Source organism: Musca vetustissima, unplaced genomic scaffold, assembly GCF_032173495.1.
Source record: "Musca vetustissima isolate MV318-11 ecotype Yass unplaced genomic scaffold, APGP_CSIRO_Mvet_v1 utg45094, whole genome shotgun sequence".
Classification (NCBI taxonomy): Eukaryota; Metazoa; Arthropoda; class Insecta; order Diptera; family Muscidae; genus Musca; species Musca vetustissima.
In genome coordinates this window covers 38,349-57,082 of record NW_026875591.1, presented here as the reverse complement: position 1 = coordinate 57,082, position 18,734 = coordinate 38,349, and the positions used below count along the sequence as shown (strand labels likewise).

General features: G+C 33.4%; 2 protein-coding genes across 2 annotated transcripts in view; both read right to left on the bottom strand.

Moving 5' to 3' along the window:
• LOC133338085 (uncharacterized) overlaps window positions 1–10,466 on the bottom strand; it is a 76,819-nt gene extending 66,353 nt beyond the window's left edge. The window contains exon 1 of the mRNA XM_061546270.1: window positions 10,463–10,466. The gene's annotated coding sequence lies outside the window, so the exon portion shown is untranslated. The remainder of the gene's footprint in view (window positions 1–10,462) is intronic.
• On the bottom strand, window positions 534–14,444 carry LOC133338087 (cation channel sperm-associated protein 1). The gene is made up of 3 exons (XM_061546273.1): window positions 14,369–14,444; window positions 12,350–12,660; window positions 534–1,307 (listed from the first exon to the last, which is right to left on the bottom strand). The coding sequence occupies exons 1-3, from the start codon at window positions 14,442–14,444 to the stop codon at window positions 534–536; spliced, it is 1,161 nt and encodes a 386-aa protein (XP_061402257.1).
• Between the last annotated feature and the right edge of the window lie 4,290 nt (window positions 14,445–18,734).

Sequence of the window (18,734 nt, the reverse complement as noted above, 5' to 3'; positions counted from 1 at the left end):
CACGGTGAAGGGAATCTGGACAAGTAATTAGAAGGACTGTACTGAATATAAGTAATATTTGTTGACCTCTAGTCGATCAAGAGGGTGCAAATATCGCGAAATAGTGTCCATGCTCAGAATATAGAACCAAAGAAAGTTAGATTTTCGTCAAAGTTGTGTAGGGTATCATATGGTCGGCCCCATCCGACTATACTGCTCCGCTCACTGGTTAAAAATTGTTTTATAAACAAAAACAACAAACTAGGATTTGAAATAAAAAACCAAATACAAAAGGCATTCCCTACTGAAAATGTTTTTCCAAAAATGAAATATTGTTACAATTTATTATTAATTTAATAAATAAATATTTATTCAAATATATTTTTTCAATACTTTGGTTCATTAACTTATGTGGTTCGTAATATTAAAAATACATTTTTATTCTAATTATAGTTACAAGAATTATGATATATAAATTTCCTCAAGAAGGTACGAATTTAAATATGCTAGCGGATCCTTTGTAATCGATTTTGTTTTTCGATTCCATAGAATAATCAACGAATTGATGCCGCTGCCAAATTATTCGAATTCAGATATTGCAGTTCGTGTTGATGCTGATGATTTTGACCAGCCAAGGGCAGATGGTGGGAATACTGATGCAAAGATTGATGGGATTGATGTTGCTGCTGTGGATGATGCAATGGATGCGGGTGGTAATGCGAATGCGATGGATAGGAACGATTGACATTGGAATGTAAATGTGGAGTCGGTGTGGGCGGCGGTGGTGGTGTCAATTGCATATGGGCTAAATGGTGTTCAATTAAAATATTCGAATGATGATGACTTTCGTGATGATGATGATGCGAATGATGTTGTTGGTGATGTGGAGAACTGTCATAACCTCCAATACCATTTGTTGTGGATGATGAGTTGGGTGTTGTTGTTGATGAGGTACTTAAATCCGGCGATGGTGTTTCCGAATACCAAATTACATTATCCGTTGGATGTGAGGTGGGTGGTGTTGGTGGGGTCGATGATGAGGACGCCAAGGTTATCAAATAAGAGGAGGTAGTTTCATGCAGTTGTTCGGAGTTGGAATTTGTTTGTTGTCCATTTTGTTGTTGTTGTTGATGGTGGTGATAGGATTCCGTATCGTAACGTGTCTTTTTGCTGGGATTTGCTTCAGTTTGACACCAGCTTGGTTGACCATTACTAACTCCGTTTGTAAGATAGGTGTTGGAGGATTGTGTCCGAGCCGTGTTCGAGGAGGAGGAGGACGAGGTAGCAGTGTGATGATTAACTTGATGATGTAAACCAAAGGGCCAGTTCTGTAAAGAAGAAGAAAATCAATTAATATAAAAATTGACACTTACGTTTTCATATGATAAAGAATATTTTTTTTAAAGAAAAGCGAATAAACGAAGGTATTTTTGAAACACCATGATTGTCTTTTTTATGTTTTTGTTTATAAAAATTATAAGTTGACTTTTGAAGAATACTTTTTCCAAAGACTATATTTTAATTTTTAAAATTTTTTTATTTAAAAAAAATATTTTTTAAAATTCCAAAAGCGTCTATTTTTTTTAAATATATTTTCTTACATTTTTAAATTTTTTTAACTAAAAAAATTATTATTAAAAAATTGAAAAAAAATTCACAAGCGTTGGTTTTTTTTTTTCAAAGTCTATAGGTAGTATCAAGCGAAGTGGCGGGACGTCGACAAACTCTGGTAGTGAGACTCTCGATCTTCTATCATCAACCCACTTCCCTGATTGTTATGACTATAATGATGATGTGCCGTGTACGCATCGGCTTATTGTTTGAACCAGGGAGGATGAGAAGCTGATTCTGTAACTTTTAACAACATTCGATATTGTTTAATTTTCTTTTGTTATTGATTTTTAAATAATTATTTTTTTTTAAATTTCACGCTTATTGATTTAAAAAAAATTAATCCACAAGCGAGGAATTAAACAAAATATTTTTTTTTAAATTCCACAAGCATGGATTTAAAAAAAAATAAATTATATTTTAAGATTTTTAAAAAAAAGATTTTAAATTCATGAAGCGTGTAATTAAAAAAAATATTTTTATACCCTTCACCACACTGTGGTGCAGGGTATTATGTCTTTGTGCATATGTTTGTAACAGGCAAAAGTAAACGAGATAGACACATGGTTCCTTTTGAGTATATGCATAGAATCACTTTCTAAGCCGATTTATGCATGTCCTTCTGTCTGTCCATGTTAAATTGTAAACAAAGTACAGGTCGCATTTATGATCCGAATTGGATGAAATGTGGCATAGGTCACTTATTCGGCCCAAGGACGAACCCTATTGAAATTTGGAAAAATCGGTTCAGATTTAGATATAGCTCCCATATATATATTTAACCGATTTAATGTAAACGGTCCCTATATATCTTTCGATTTGCACGAAATTTGGTACAGCCTAATCATTTAGGTCTAGAATGATGTCTGCCAAGTTTCGGGAAAATCGGTCCAGATTTCAATATAGCTCCCATATATATTTTCGTCCGATTTCATGTAAATGGTGCCCCAAAGTCCCTATATATATTTCTATTTGCACGAAATTTGCCATAACGTACTGAATTAAGCCTAGAATGATGTCTGCCAAGTTTCGTGAAAATCGGTCCTGATTAAGATATAGCTCGCATATATAGTTTCGTCCGATTTCATATAAATGGTGCACCAAAGTCCCTATATATCCTTCGATTTGCACGAAATTTGGCATAACGTACTAAATTGAGCCTAGAATGATGCCTGCCAAGTTTCGTGAAAATCGGTCCAGATTTCTATATAGCTCCCATATATAGTTTCGTCCGATTTCATGTAAATGGTGCACCAAAGTCGCTATATATCTTTGGATTTGCACGAAATTTGGCATAACGTACTGAATTGAGGCTAGAGTGATGTCTGCCTTGTTTCGTGAAAATCGGTCCAGATTTAGATATAGCTCCCTTTTATTATAGATTGATTTTAAGTAATTGACACACCAAGGAACCAATAGGCTGATAGGAACAAAACGTTCTGAAATTAGTATAACCTAACCTGTGACTAGTTTGTTTGAAATCCGTTAATATTTGGATAGAGATTCCATATATATTTTCGCCCGATTTCAAGTAAATTGGGCATCAAACTCCTCATGTTAGTCAGATTGACATCAAATTTTGCACAACTTACAAAATTGAGCATATAATTACGTAGTTGCGTTTTCTAGAAGTACAGACATAGCCCAACGGATGACATATTTATATTTGTTTGAAGTCGATTTACATACTTTATGGATAGATCTAGGTAGATTTACATGTAGATAAATATCACATATTTTATTTCATCCAATTTCATGTTAATAGTCCTGTTTAATATACCCATAGTGGTGAAGGGTATCATATAGTCGGCCCCGTCCGACTTTAATACTTTCCTTACTGGTTTTAAATGCAAAATATATTTTTTTTTGGAAAATATATTTTTTGGAATTATACAATTTAAAATTCCATGTGTGGATTTAAAAAAATATATATAAATTTCCCAAAGACTATCAGTTTCCAAAGGCGTAGATTTTTAAAGAATATTTTTCCCAAAGACTCGGTTTCTCAAGGCGTGGAACTTATAGTCTGTGCGCATTAATTTCTTTATGATATCGCAGCCCCTTGAATATGCCCCTCCATAAATGTCTAAATTTTTCCCCGCTTCTCTTCTCTAATTTACAACCATAAACAATCACTTAAGACAATGTAATAAAATTCTTGTTGTTGTAACCAACAATTGATGAAAAAAATGAATGAAAAAAAATCCAAAAAATAACAAATTGGCCAACAAACAAAAAGGAATTCATCATTTCCACAAATGGGAAGCATCAAACCAAACAGCCATCCAACCAGCCAACCCAACAACACCATCCACACAAAATAGGCATCATTAAACTAACCAGCAAATTGTGTGTGTGTACGTGTGTGTCTTGATATTTGCCACATGCTAATTACAACCGTATTATGCATATCCTCTTATTTCCAAACAACTTATCTTCTATGTCGCCTTAGCCACGGCCACCACCGCCACCATCAGCAGCAGCAACACCATGTTGTTTGCCTCACATCATCACAACATTTTGTGGGCAATAAAATGTGTGTGTGTGTGTGTGTGTCTGTCTGTGCGTATGCGGTATTTTCATGGCCTAAACAAATTATCAAAAGCACCAATAACAACAATAAAAATAAATAACAAAAATAATAATAACACACATTCAAATACCAAAAAACACATCATTCATACGCGCGATGGATGGGCCATGGAGAAATGATTCCATATGGACACCCTTTAAATTTTGTGACGTACTTTTTTCGTTTTGGTTTTGTTTATATTCCGATGTTTGAGAGAAAATAACTTATTGGGGAATTGGGAATTTCTCGAAAAAAATAGATGCGATCACTTATGTTAATTACACTATGTACAATAATAAATATTTTTTGCAATAGCTCCCATACTCCGAGGAACTAGTAGAACCTCAAGTCCATCAGCTCCCGAAGAGTGGTTTTACTTATTAATTTTTTTTAAGAATCAGCCGTCTTAGATTTAATATATATATATATAACGAATATTTTTTTTCAACGGTCTACAGATTTTAGAAAAACATATTTTCTCAAGAATATACAAGCGCTTATTTAGAAAAATAATCTAGGCATAGGTTTGCAAAAAATTTCCATAATCTTCAGGAGTGGATTAAAAACAATCAAAAATCTAGAGACTTGAATTTAAAAATTATTGTTTAATTTGAATACACAGGTCCTGATTAAAAAAAATATTTATAGAAGGATGTACTGGCGCTGATTTTTTTATAAATAATATTTTAAAATAACACATGAATATTTTTGCAAGGATCCATAGTTGATGATATATTTAAAAAAATGTTTAAGCTACTTCCAATGTGGATTAAAAAATCAAAGATCTACAGGCTTGGATATAAACCATCATTTTTCAAGGATCTACATACCTACATATTTTTTAAAAAAGATCGATTTAAAAAATTTAAACCAAATATCTGCAGACGTGGTGTTTTTAAAAAAAAATATTTTTTGAAGGATCTATTTTTAACCAGTAAGGAAAGTAGTAAAGTCGGACTGGACCCTTCACCACGTTGGCTATATTCTACATATGTCTCCTAACAGACTCCGATTTATTTACATAAATTTAATCTCAATCAGATACCCGTTTGTGTCTGCATCTGCACCAATTAAAAGAAAGATATAACGTCATTATAGCCTCTATTTGATACGTTTCATGTCAACCGGGTGTAACATTTACCTAAAATCCATTGAAAATACAAATGGGAACTGTATATAAATCTGAAACAATTTCAACCAAATTGTGTTACAATCGTACAAACTTTGGGGTTTTAGTGCACACTTTACATAAAACCGAAGGAAAATATAAATGGGAGCTATATCTACATCTGAACCGATTTTCACAATATTTGACATACATCTTTCTAGCCGCTTTCAGTTGAAATCTGACGAAAATATATATTGGAGCTGTATCTGAATCTGAACCGATTTTCTCGAAACTTAGCACACATCATTCTACACACAATTCAGTACCCTATGCCAAATATCGAAAGATATATAGGGACACCATTTACCATAAATCAGATGAATATATATGGGAGCTATATCTACATCTGAATCTATTTTCACTAAACTTAACACACATCATTTTGCATTTAATTCCATACGCTGTGCCAAATTTCGTGGGTCCGTCCTTGGGCTAAACAAATGAGATGTATCAAAATTTATCTAAGTTCAACAGACAGACGGACGGACATGCATAAATCGACTCAGAAAGTGATTTTATGCATATTCTCAAAAGGAACCGTGTGTCCATCTCGTTTCCGTTTGTCTGTTACAAACATATGCACAAAGACATAATATCCTGTACCACAGTGTGGTGAAGGGTATAAAAAACGTCGATTAAAAATGTAAACTATGAATATTTATTCAAGGATTTATTGTTGCTAATATATTTTTTTAAGGATGTACAGGCGTGAACTTTAAAAAAATCGTAGATCTATAGTCGTTTATTAAAAAATATACTTAACAGGCTTGGATTTAAAATATTATATTTTTAAATAATATTTTAAAAAAGGTAGTTTTAATAAAAGAATCTACAGACCCAAATTAAAAAAAAATCTGAAGATCCTCAAACATGAATTAAAAAAAGAATATTTTCTCAAGAAAATATATATATATTTTTAAAGGAACTACAGAAGTTGATTTAAAAAAATAATTTTCAAACATTTTTAAAATATTTTCAAGGATGCTGAAATATTTTTTAAGGATCTACAGGAGCTGATTGTAAAAATATATTTTTAAAGGATTTGCGAGCATAGATTAAAAAAATAATGTTTAAATATTTTTCAATGATCGATAGTTGCAGATTTATTTTTAAAGCTGTGGAATTAAAAAAAATCATAGATATGATGATTTTTTAAATATGTTTTGAAGAATATACAGGATCCTTTATATAAAAATAAATTTTGTAAAAATAAATTTTGTATACAGATGTTGATTTAAAAAAAGAATTTTCAAACATTTTTAAAATATTTTCAAGAACACTGAAATATTTTTTTAAGGATCTACAGGAGCTGATTGTAAAAATATATTTTTAAAGGCTCTGCGAGCATAGATTAAAAAAATACAAAAATATATTTTTATACAAAAATATATTTTGTATAAAGGATCTACAGAAGTTGATTTAAAAGAAATTTTCAAACATTTTTAAAATATTTTCAAGAATGCTAAAATATTTTTGAAGGATCTCCTGTAGATCCTATATATTTTTAAAGGCTCTGCGAGCATAGATTAACAAAATAATTTTTTAAATATTTTTCAAGGATCGATAGTTGCAGATTTATTTTTAAAAGTGTTGAATTAAAAAAAATCATAGATATGATGTTTTTTAAATATTTTTTGAGGGATATACAGGAGCGAATTTTTTAAACATATTTTTTTAGGGATCTAGAGAAATTGATTTTTTTTGAAAAACTTGGATTTTCAATTCTATATTATTAAGGAATGGATATTTAACGCCAGTAGAAAATATTAAAAAAAATATATTTTCTACTGGCGTTGATTAAATAAACAAATTAAACTTTTTAAAGGATCTGCAGGCATGGCTTATAAAAAGTAATTTACAAAGAATTTTTAAAATATTTTTCAAGGATCTAAAGGCATGGAATTTAAAAAAAAAATCATGGATAAGAACATTTGAAAAAAAATTTCAACCTTTAAAAAAATGTTCAAGTTCCTTAAAGAAACATTGGTATAGCCCTTCACCACACTGTGGTACAGGGTATTATGTCTTTGTGCATATGTTTGTAACAGGAAAAAGGATTCGAGATAGACCCACGGTTCCTTTTGAGAATATGCATAGAATCACTTTCTGAGTCGATTTATGCATGTCCGCCCGTCCGTCTGTTGATGTTAAATTGTAAACAAAGTACAGGTCGCATATATAATCCGATTTGGATGAAATTTGGTACAGCTCATTTATATGGTCCAAGGACGAACCCTATTGAAATTGGGAAAAATCGGTTCAGATTTAGATATAGCTCCCATATATATTTTCGTCCGATTTAAGGTAAATGTTGCACCAAAGTTACTATATATGTTTCGATTTGCACGTAATTTGGTATGGCCTATTGAATAAGGTCTAGAATGATGTGTGCAAAGTTTCGTGAAAATCGGTTTAGATTTAGATATAGCTCCCATATATAGTTTCGCCTGATTTTAGGTAAATGGTGCACCACAGTCTCTGTAAATCATTCGATTTGCACGAACGTTGGTATAGCCTACTAATTTAAATATAGAATGGTGTGTGCTAAGTTTCGTGAAATTCGGTTCAGATTTTGATATAGCTCCCATATATAATTTCGTCCGATTTAAGGTTAATTGTGTACCAAAGTCCCTAAATATCTTTCGATTTGGACGAATTTTGGTATAGGGTACTGAATTAATCTAGAATGATGTTGCTAAGCTTCGTGAAGAGATCCATAGCTAGACCGATTGACACAACTTACTGAAGTAATATAAATTAGTCTTTGGCTAGATTCCCTGAAATCGGTACAGATATAGATATTTTTGAAGGATCTATAGTAGTGGATTTAAACAAAAATTTTGTTACAGGGATGCATTTAAAAAAAAACTTTTTAAGGATTTTCAGCTGTGGATTTTTGCGGAACGGATATTTTTCTATCCCGTCACCTTTCGGTATTGCGAAAAAAAAACTTTTACCCCACTTTTATATGGCTTCCCGGGTTACCAGAAAAATTTCATGTTTTGCAATAGCCTCCACAAAAAGCTGCCGATTTCAAGAATTTTGAATTCTCACCAAATGGTTATATAAATTATATAACTATTAATTCCGAATAGTATAAATTAATTATTATTATTTTTTTTTTAATTATTTATATAATATTTGCTATTTTTTTCAATATTGCATGACAAATTCATATAAAGTTCGCTGATTGTTTTTTTTTCCCTCATGATTTTCACATGAATTTGTCAGAATAATATTTTGTTTGGTCGACGTTGTTGTTGTTGTTGTTTTTGTTTATTTTGTGAAGGCTGTTAAAATAACAAAATGTCTGTGTGTGAAAATTGTCCCCAAAATAAGACAAAGGAAAAAACCAAAAAAAAAAGAAAAGTGAAACGGCGACAAAAAATGACAAGTACTTCAACTAGTCAAGGCTGTCAAAAACTCATCTCAAAGATTTGACGAAATAAAAACAACAACCACAATAATAATAATAACAATCATAACGACAACAACATAGAACTAGAAATAATATCTGCATTTAAAAATATACCTTTAGAGACGGCGGACAACAACGACTACCTTAAATACTTATTGGTATTATATGCGATAAATGTGCTGTGCGTGTGTGTGTACTTAAATGCCGAATGCGCGCACGATGTGCTATTTGAGATTTTAATCTCTTTCGAAAAAAATATCTTTAGACCAAAATACTTCTATCTACCACTGGCATAAATGTGTGTTCTAAGGAAGATTTTTTTTGAACATCTTTATACGTACACATGCATATGTGTGTGTATGTATTTATGTATGTATATATTGCATATATATTTCCACTAAAATATCCGATTACAGGAAAACTACTATTCTATGGACAATTTTCAATACAAAATTGTCCACATTTGGAGGGGGCCTGCTATGGCGTTCATTGACTGCAGTTTGGAACACCAGCCAGCTCCGCCACCACGAAGTACTTAAAGGTGAACTACGAGTATTCTACTACATAAATAAATTATGTTTACATTTAATCACTTGGAGATTAACAGATTGTCATCTATTGGAAATTATTGTTTTTTCCAAATGTAAATTATTGCGTGAATCGGAATTAGGAATGTCATCAGTACATAGACCTAGAAATTACTGTGGTAAATAGATGGAAATTTTAAAATATGGAATATATGAGAGATGAAGAATTTTCAAAAAAAAAATAACCGGGAAGGACATCCAAAATAAATAGGGTTTTTAAAATACAGTATAAAGTTCCTAAATGTCCTGGAATTTTTGTCATAAAGAAAGAACTTGAGAAAATATTGCAAAAAAAAAACAGTAAGGGAAGTTGTAAAGTCGGACTGTGCCGACTATATGTTACCCTTCACCACTTTGAGTATATTCAACATACATCAATTTCATGTCAATGTTCTCTCGAAGGAACAAATTTAAATATATGATCTATACCTATATAGAAGTGAACCGACAACATCAATCCATACACATGCCTTTCTGCAACCAATGCTAAATATCATTTCATTCGGACAGATTTAGAGTCGTTTGCGTACAATGGACAAAAATATGTAAATCGATTTATCTCGGACAAACTTTAGGTCTTTAGTGTACAATTTACATAAAATCGAAAGAAAATATATATGGGAGCTATATCGAAATCTGAACCGATGTTCACGAAACTTGACACACATCATTCTAGACGTTATTCAGTACGATATGCCAAATTTCGTGCAAATCGAAAGATATATAGGGAAATTTGTGCACCATTTACAATAAATCGGGGGAAAATATATATGGGAGCTATATCTAAATCTGAATCGATTTTTACGAAACTTAGCGCACATCATTCTAGACTTAATTCAGTACCCCATGCCAAATTTCGTGCAAATCGAAAGATATATAGGGACATTTTGTAAAGTAGGACTGTGTCCTACCATTTACATTAAATCGGAAGAATATATATGGGAGCTAAATATAAATCTGAACCGATGTTTACGAAACTTAGCGCATATCATTCTAGACTTAATTCAGTAAATCGAAAGATATATAGGGACCTTTGTGCACTATTTGCATAAAATCGGAAGAAAATATATATGGGAGCTATATCTAAATCTGAACCGATTTTTACGAAACTTAGCACACATCATTCTAGACTTATTTCAGTACCCTATGCCAAATTTTGTGCAAATCAAATGATATATAGGGACCTTTGTGCACCATTTGCATAGAATCGGAAGAAATATATATATGGGATCTATATCTAAATTTGAACCGATTTTCACGAAACTTGACACACATCATTCTAGACATAATTCAGTACTTTATGCCAAATTTCGTGCAAATCGGAAGATATATAGGGACCTTAGTACACCATTTACATGAAATCGGAAGAAAATATAAGTATGGGAGCTATATCTAAATTTGAACCGACTTTTACGAAACTTAGCGCACATCATTCTAGAACTTATTCAGTACCCTATGCCAAATTTCGTGCAAATCGAATGATATATAGGGACCTTTGTGCACCATTTACATAGAATCGGAAGAAAATATATTTGGGAGCTATATCTAATTTTGAACCGATTTTCACGAAACTTGACGCACATCATTATAGACTCAGTTCAGTATGCTATGCCAAATTTCGTGCAAATCGAAATATATATATATAGGGTCTCTGGTGCACAATATATATAAAATCGGACGAAAATATATATGTGAGCTATATCTAAATCAGAACCGATTTTCACGAAACTTAGCACATGTCATTCTAGACTTAATTTAGTACGTTATACCAAATTTGGTGTAAATCGAAAGATATATAGGGACCTTGGTACACCATTTACATTAAATCGGACGAAAATATATGTATGGGAGCTATATCTAAATTTGAACCGACTTTTTCGAAACTTAGCGCACATAATTCTAGACTTAATTCAGTATCCTATGCCAAATTTCGTGCAAAACGAAATTCGTCCTTGGGCCAAATAAATGAGCTGTACCAAATTTCATCTAAATCGGAATATAAATGTGCCCTGTTTACAATTTAACATCAACCGGCATAAATCGATTCAGAAAGTAATTCTATGCATTTTCTCAAAAAGAACCAAGGGTCTATCTCGATTCCTTTTGCCTTAAAAAATTCTTAAATTCTTCTTAAAAAAACCCCTTATATATTTAAAAATTTACAATTGTGTCCATTATAGTACTTCGAAAAAATTCTTTAAAAATTCACGCTTCGTCCTTCGAAAAAATATTATTTAACAATCCACCAAATGGTCCTACGAAAAATATTTTTTTAAAATCCATGCTGGTGTTCAAGATAGTATTTCGAAAAACTTTGTTTTAAAAATCCACACTTCATTGCCAAAAATTATTCTTTCAAAATCCACAGTTTCGGTCAATATCGTCCTTCGAAAAATATTCTTCAGACATCAAACTTCAGGTCAGGTCAATCCTTTTTTTCTTGGGGAAAATATCCTTTAAATATACACATTTTCAGCATTTCGAGTCCTTTCGAAAAATTTTAAATTGCCATATTTTTATTGCTGAGAATAAGAATATCGAAAAAAAGTTTTGAAATTACACCACTGTGCTGGCGTAGATAATTTATTTAATGACACCGTTTTAAGAATTACTGTCACCAACAAATTTTGTTGTTGACAAAATGCAGGCTGCAAGGTGGCAGACCTAGCTGTACGTCTGTCCCTTCGACGCCCCACTCCAAATCCTACACATGGAATGCCATTGATTTGTGATGTGGTTTTTGGTGGCGGCGGTGGTGGTGGTGACAATGGCTGCCATACCAGATGAGCCATAAAGTGGTGGCACTGACACCACTTAAGGGAAACCAAAAATCATTTACACGGCATCACCAAAGAAAGGAAAAGTGTCCCCACACACACACAAACACATACCAACATACACACAAACACATTAATTGCACATTTTAATGCCTTTTTCCTTTGGTCATGAACTTTTTTTTCTAAAATGTAAATTTTAATATTTAAAATAAGAAAGTAGACACATTTTTGACTTACCATATTTGAAGCACCACTGTGCAATTGCAGAAAACAGTTAGGTGTATCACCCAGTAACAATGATCCGCCGCCATTGAGTTCCGCCTCACCCATGGCGGAGTTTGTATTTAGCGGAGCTGTACCCTCTACCACTGCCTTTAGCTGTTTAATATACATTGTAGCCAGTCGAAGGGTATCCAATTTGGAAAGTTTCGTATCGGATGGAATGTTGGGCAGTTTGGTTTTCAATCGACCAAATGCACTGGAGAGGACACGCATACGTGCTCGTTCCCGGGCATTTGCGGCATTACGTTGCACGGGTGGATTGGAACCTGAAATAAAATAGTAATTAATTACAGAAAATTAATTATTAAAAATATTTCTTTATAAAGCTGGTTGTGCATTAGAAATATTAGTAAAAAAATAGTGCACTTATTGTCCTGCTCGAGCCTCAGAAATATTATTTAAAAACCCACGCCTTAGTGCCTGAAAAATATTTTTTAATCCAGACCTTCAGAAATGTTTTTAATAATTCGAGGCCAAAAACAGAATTTTCTTAAAAATCCAAAAATCTGATTTTTTTAAAAAGATTGAATTGGCACCTTGATGAGGTATCAGAAATATTAAAAACCAAAATTAAAAAATCAGATTTTTTTTAAAAAAAAGTTAAAAATCTGAATTTTTTAAAAAATCCAAAAATCAAAATTTTAAAATTAAAATAAATATGTTTTAATGATTTTATAAGGGTGAAATAAGGTAGGTCCAGCCAAATGAAATGTTTTTAGGTGGTTTCCTGTAAAATAAGAAACCCACAGGGGATTTTGAAGAAATCCGTGGGAGGGCTCAAGGTACCTATGCACCAAAAAATGCAAAAATCAAAATTTTTAAAAAAATCCAAAAATCAGAATTTTTGAAGAATCAAAAAATCAGAATTTCAAAAAATTCAACAATCAGATTAAAACCAGTAAGGAAAGTAGTAAAGTCGGACGGGCCGACTATATGATACCCTTCACCACTTTGGGTATATTCAACAAATGAATCCTAACATTGGATCCATAAACATGTCATTCTACAACCAATACTAAATTTTGCATTTGGTCAGATATAGAAGCTATATCTAAATCTGAACCGATTTTCAGGAAACTTAACACACATCATTCTCGGCCTAATTCATTACGCTGTGCTAAATTTCGTGCAAATCGAAAGATATATAGGGACTTTGGTGGACCATTTACATTAAATCGGACGAAAATATATATGGGAGCTATATCTAAATCTTAACCGATTTTCTTGAATTTCAATAGGGTTCGTCCTTGGGCCAAATAAGTGAATTGTGCCAAATTTCATCCAAATCGGATCATAAATTAAATCGGACGAAAATATATATGGGAGCTATATCTAAATCTGAACTGATTTTCAGGAAACTTAACACACATCATTCTCGGCCTAATTCATTACGCTATGCTAAATTTCGTGCAAATCGAAAGACATATAGGGACTTTGGTGGACCATTTACATTAAATCGGACGAAAATATATATGGAAGCTATATCTAAATCTGAACCGATTTTCAGGAAACTTAACACACATTATTCTAGATCTAATTCAGTACGCTGTGCCAAATTTCGTGTAAATCGAGAGATATATAGGGACTTTGGTGCCCCATTAATTTTAAATCGGACGAAAATATATATGGGAGCTATATCTAAATCTGAACCGATTTTCTTGAATTTCAATAGGGTTCGTCCTTGGGCCAAATAAGTGACTTGTGCCAAATTTCATCTAAATCGGATCATAAATGCGACCTGTACTTTGTTCACAAAAATACGTTGACGGACAGACAGACGGACGGACATGCATAAATCGACTCTCAAAAGGAACCATGTGTCTATCTCGTTTCTATTTGCCTGTTACAAACATATGCACAAAGACATAATACCCTGTACCACAGTGTGTTGAAGGGCATAAAAATCCACGCCTTGCCTAGAGCTCAAAAATTGGTCTCAGATATATTTTTTTAAAAAATCCCCCATTTACTTACTTTGCGAACTGGCATCCTCATCAAAATCATCATCCATTAATTCGAAGGGACTTGCCGAACGCTTCTTACGGGGCATTTTTGTTACTTTTCTTTAGACAAATTGCACTTTTTTAAGATTTCTTTAAGATTTTTTTCAATATATTTTTTATTCAAAAAAATATTTTAATTCTCTATTTTATTTCACAATGCACTTGATTGCACTTCACTTGAGAATATTTTAATTAATTTTATTGTATTTTTTTAAAATATTTAGGTTTTCTTTTAAAGTATTCAAATTCAAAAAATGTCTTCTATATTTTTTCGAGATCCCGAACAACCTCTTGGGAAAACACTTAAGAAGGAACTGAAGAGATCTCTTAAAGATCGTGCATATTTACGTACTCTCGTACTCTCTTTCTATGGTTAGACCATTATGACATTTTAACCTAATATTGCATGAGAGGGAGATTTTGTTTTTTTTTTTTAAGAGAACATCATCTCTAGGATACTATTTTTAGGCGCCTCTATCCATATGTTAATAGACAAATTGTGGGAGGAGACACGATGCAAACACTGGCAGGCCCATAAGGCGCTAAAACAAGCAGCCAACAAAAACAAATTAGATAAACATTCTGAAACAACAACAAACACATCTCTCCTCTCATTCATTGGTGGTAAGAGGAACAAAATAACAATGGCTGCCCATTACACAAACAACGGAAACGGCTGAGATTTGCCGAAAAGGCGAATGGCAATCGGATAGGTTATTCGTTGTTCTTAAGTGGGTTGGTTGGATATAACATGAATGTAGATCACATTAATTAGTGTGTATGAGTGTGTTCGATTTTTAAGGGAAAACTCTTTCCCCTTTCTCTCTCTCTCTCTTGCTCTTGAAACTCTTAATAGAGATTGTATATTTGTTCTAATGAAGGGAGTAAAGATCCCTTTCTTGAATATCGGGCTCTGTGTTTATTGGAAAAACAAATCGTAGCGATTGCGTACATATTGTTTTGACATCCAATGTAAATATTTAGATGATTTGAATGATTTATATTATAAATAAGATATTCAAAATAGACAAGGGAACCGGCATAATAAGTGGTTACTAAGGGGGTACTTAGGGAACAATAAACAATTTATTTTAAATAATATTCCTGGGGCTCTAGACAAGGCGTGGATTTTTTAAATAAGATTCTTGAGGCTCTATGCAAGGCGTGGATTTTTTAAATAACATTCTTGAGGCTCTAGGCAAGGCGTGGATTTTTTAAATAACATTCTTGAGGCTCTAGGCAAGGCGTGGATTTTTTAAATAACATTCTTGAGGCTCTAGGCAAGGCGTGGATTTTTTAAATAACATTCTTGAGGCTCTAGGCAAGGCGTGGATTTTTTAAATAACATTCTTGAGGCTCTAGGCAAGGCGTGGATTTTTTAAATAACATTCTTGAGGCTCTAGGCAAGGCGTGGATTTTTTAAATAACATTCTTGAGGCTCTAGGCAAGGCGTGGATTTTTTAAATAACATTCTTGAGGCTCTAGGCAAGGCGTGGATTTTTTAAATAACATTCTTGAGGCTCTAGGCAAGGCGTGGATTTTTTAAATAACATTCTTGAGGCTCTAGGCAAGGCGTGGATTTTTTAAATAACATTCTTGAGGCTCTAGGCAAGGCGTGGATTTTTTAAATAACATTCTTGAGGCTCTAGGCAAGGCGTGGATTTTTTAAATAACATTCTTGAGGCTCTAGGCAAGGCGTGGATTTTTTAAATAACATTCTTGAGGCTCTAGGCAAGGCGTGGATTTTTTAAATAACATTCTTGAGGCTCTAGGCAAGGCGTGGATTTTTTAAATAACATTCTTGAGGCTCTAGGCAAGGCGTGGATTTTTTAAATAACATTCTTGAGGCTCTAGGCAAGGCGTGGATTTTTTAAATAACATTCTTGAGGCTCTAGGCAAGGCGTGGATTTTTTAAATAACATTCTTGAGGCTCTAGGCAAGGCGTGGATTTTTTAAATAACATTCTTGAGGCTCTAGGCAAGGCGTGGATTTTTTAAATAACATTCTTGAGGCTCTAGGCAAGGCGTGGATTTTTTAAATAACATTCTTGAGGCTCTAGGCAAGGCGTGGATTTTTTAAATAACATTCTTGAGGCTCTAGGCAAGGCGTGGATTTTTTAAATAACATTCTTGAGGCTCTAGGCAAGGCGTGGATTTTTTAAATAACATTCTTGAGGCTCTAGGCAAGGCGTGGATTTTTTAAATAACATTCTTGAGGCTCTAGGCAAGGCGTGGATTTTTTAAATAACATTCTTGAGGCTCTAGGCAAGGCGTGGATTTTTTAAATAACATTCTTGAGGCTCTAGGCAAGGCGTGGATTTTTTAAATAACATTCTTGAGGCTCTAGGCAAGGCGTGGATTTTTTAAATAACATTCTTGAGGCTCTAGGCAAGGCGTGGATTTTTTAAATAACATTCTTGAGGCTCTAGGCAAGGCGTGGATTTTTTAAATAACATTCTTGAGGCTCTAGGCAAGGCGTGGATTTTTTAAATAACATTCTTGAGGCTCTAGGCAAGGCGTGGATTTTTTAAATAACATTCTTGAGGCTCTAGGCAAGGCGTGGATTTTTTAAATAACATTCTTGAGGCTCTAGGCAAGGCGTGGATTTTTTAAATAACATTCTTGAGGCTCTAGGCAAGGCGTGGATTTTTTAAATAACATTCTTGAGGCTCTAGGCAAGGCGTGGATTTTTTAAATAACATTCTTGAGGCTCTAGGCAAGGCGTGGATTTTTTAAATAACATTCTTGAGGCTCTAGGCAAGGCGTGGATTTTTTAAATAACATTCTTGAGGCTCTAGGCAAGGCGTGGATTTTTTAAATAACATTCTTGAGGCTCTAGGCAAGGCGTGGATTTTTTAAATAACATTCTTGAGGCTCTAGGCAAGGCGTGGATTTTTTAAATAACATTCTTGAGGCTCTAGGCAAGGCGTGGATTTTTTAAATAACATTCTTGAGGCTCTAGGCAAGGCGTGGATTTTTTAAATAACATTCTTGAGGCTCTAGGCAAGGCGTGGATTTTTTAAATAACATTCTTGAGGCTCTAGGCAAGGCGTGGATTTTTTAAATAACATTCTTGAGGCTCTAGGCAAGGCGTGGATTTTTTAAATAACAATCTTGAGGCTCTAGGCAAGGCGTGGATTTTTTAAATAACAATCTTGAGGCTCTAGGCAAGGCGTGGATTTTTTAAATAACATTCTTGAGGCTCTAGGCAAGGCGTGGATTTTTTAAATAACATTCTTGGCTCTAGGCAAGGCGTGGATTTTTTAAATAACATTCTTGGCAAAGGCGTGGATTTTTTAAATAAGATTCTTGAGGCTCTAGGCAAGGCGTGGATTTTTTAAATAACATTCTTGAGGCTCTAGGCAAGGCGTGGATTTTTTAAATAACATTCTTGAGGCTCTAGGCAAGGCGTGGATTTTTTAAATAACATTCTTGAGGCTCTAGGCAAGGCGTGGATTTTTTAAATAACATTATTGAGGCTCTAGGCAAGGCGTGGATTTTTTAAATAAGATTCTTGAGGCTCTAGGAAAGGCGTGGATTTTTTAAATAACATTCTTGAGGCTCTAGGCAAGGCGTGGATTTTTTAAATAATATTCCTGTGGCTCTAGACAAGGCATGGATTTTTTAAATAACATTCTTGAGGCTCTAGGCAAGGCCTGGATTTTTTAAATAACATTCTTGAGGCTCTAGGCAAGGCGTGGATTTTTTAAATAAGATTCTTGAGGCTCTAGGCAAGGCGTGGATTTTTTAAATAAGATTCTTGAGGCTCTAGGCAAGGCGTGGATTTTTTAAATAAGATTCTTGAGGCTCTAGGCAAGGTGTGGATTTTTTAAATAAGATTCTTGAGGCTCTAGGCAAGGCGTGGATTTTTTAAATAAGATTCTTGAGGCTCTAGGAAAGGCGTGGATTTTTTAAATAACATTCTTGAGGCTCTAGGCAAGGCGTGGATTTTTTAAATAAGATTCTTGAGGCTCTAGGAAAGGCGTGGATTTTTTAAATAACAATCTTGAGGCTCTAGGCAAGGCGTGGATTTTTTAAATAACATTCTTGAGGCTCTAGGCAAGGCGTGGATTTTTTAAATAACATTCTTGAGGCTCTAGGCAAGGCGTGGATTTTTTAAATAACATTATTGAGGCTCTAGGCAAGGCGTGGATTTTTTAAATAACATTATTGAGGCTCTAGGCAAGGCGTGGATTTTTTAAATAACATTATTGAGGCTCTAGGCAAGGCGTGGATTTTTTAAATAAGATTCTTGAGGCTCTAGGAAAGGCGTGGATTTTTTAAATAAGATTCTTGAGGCTCTAGGAAAGGCGTGGATTTTTTAAATAAGATTCTTGA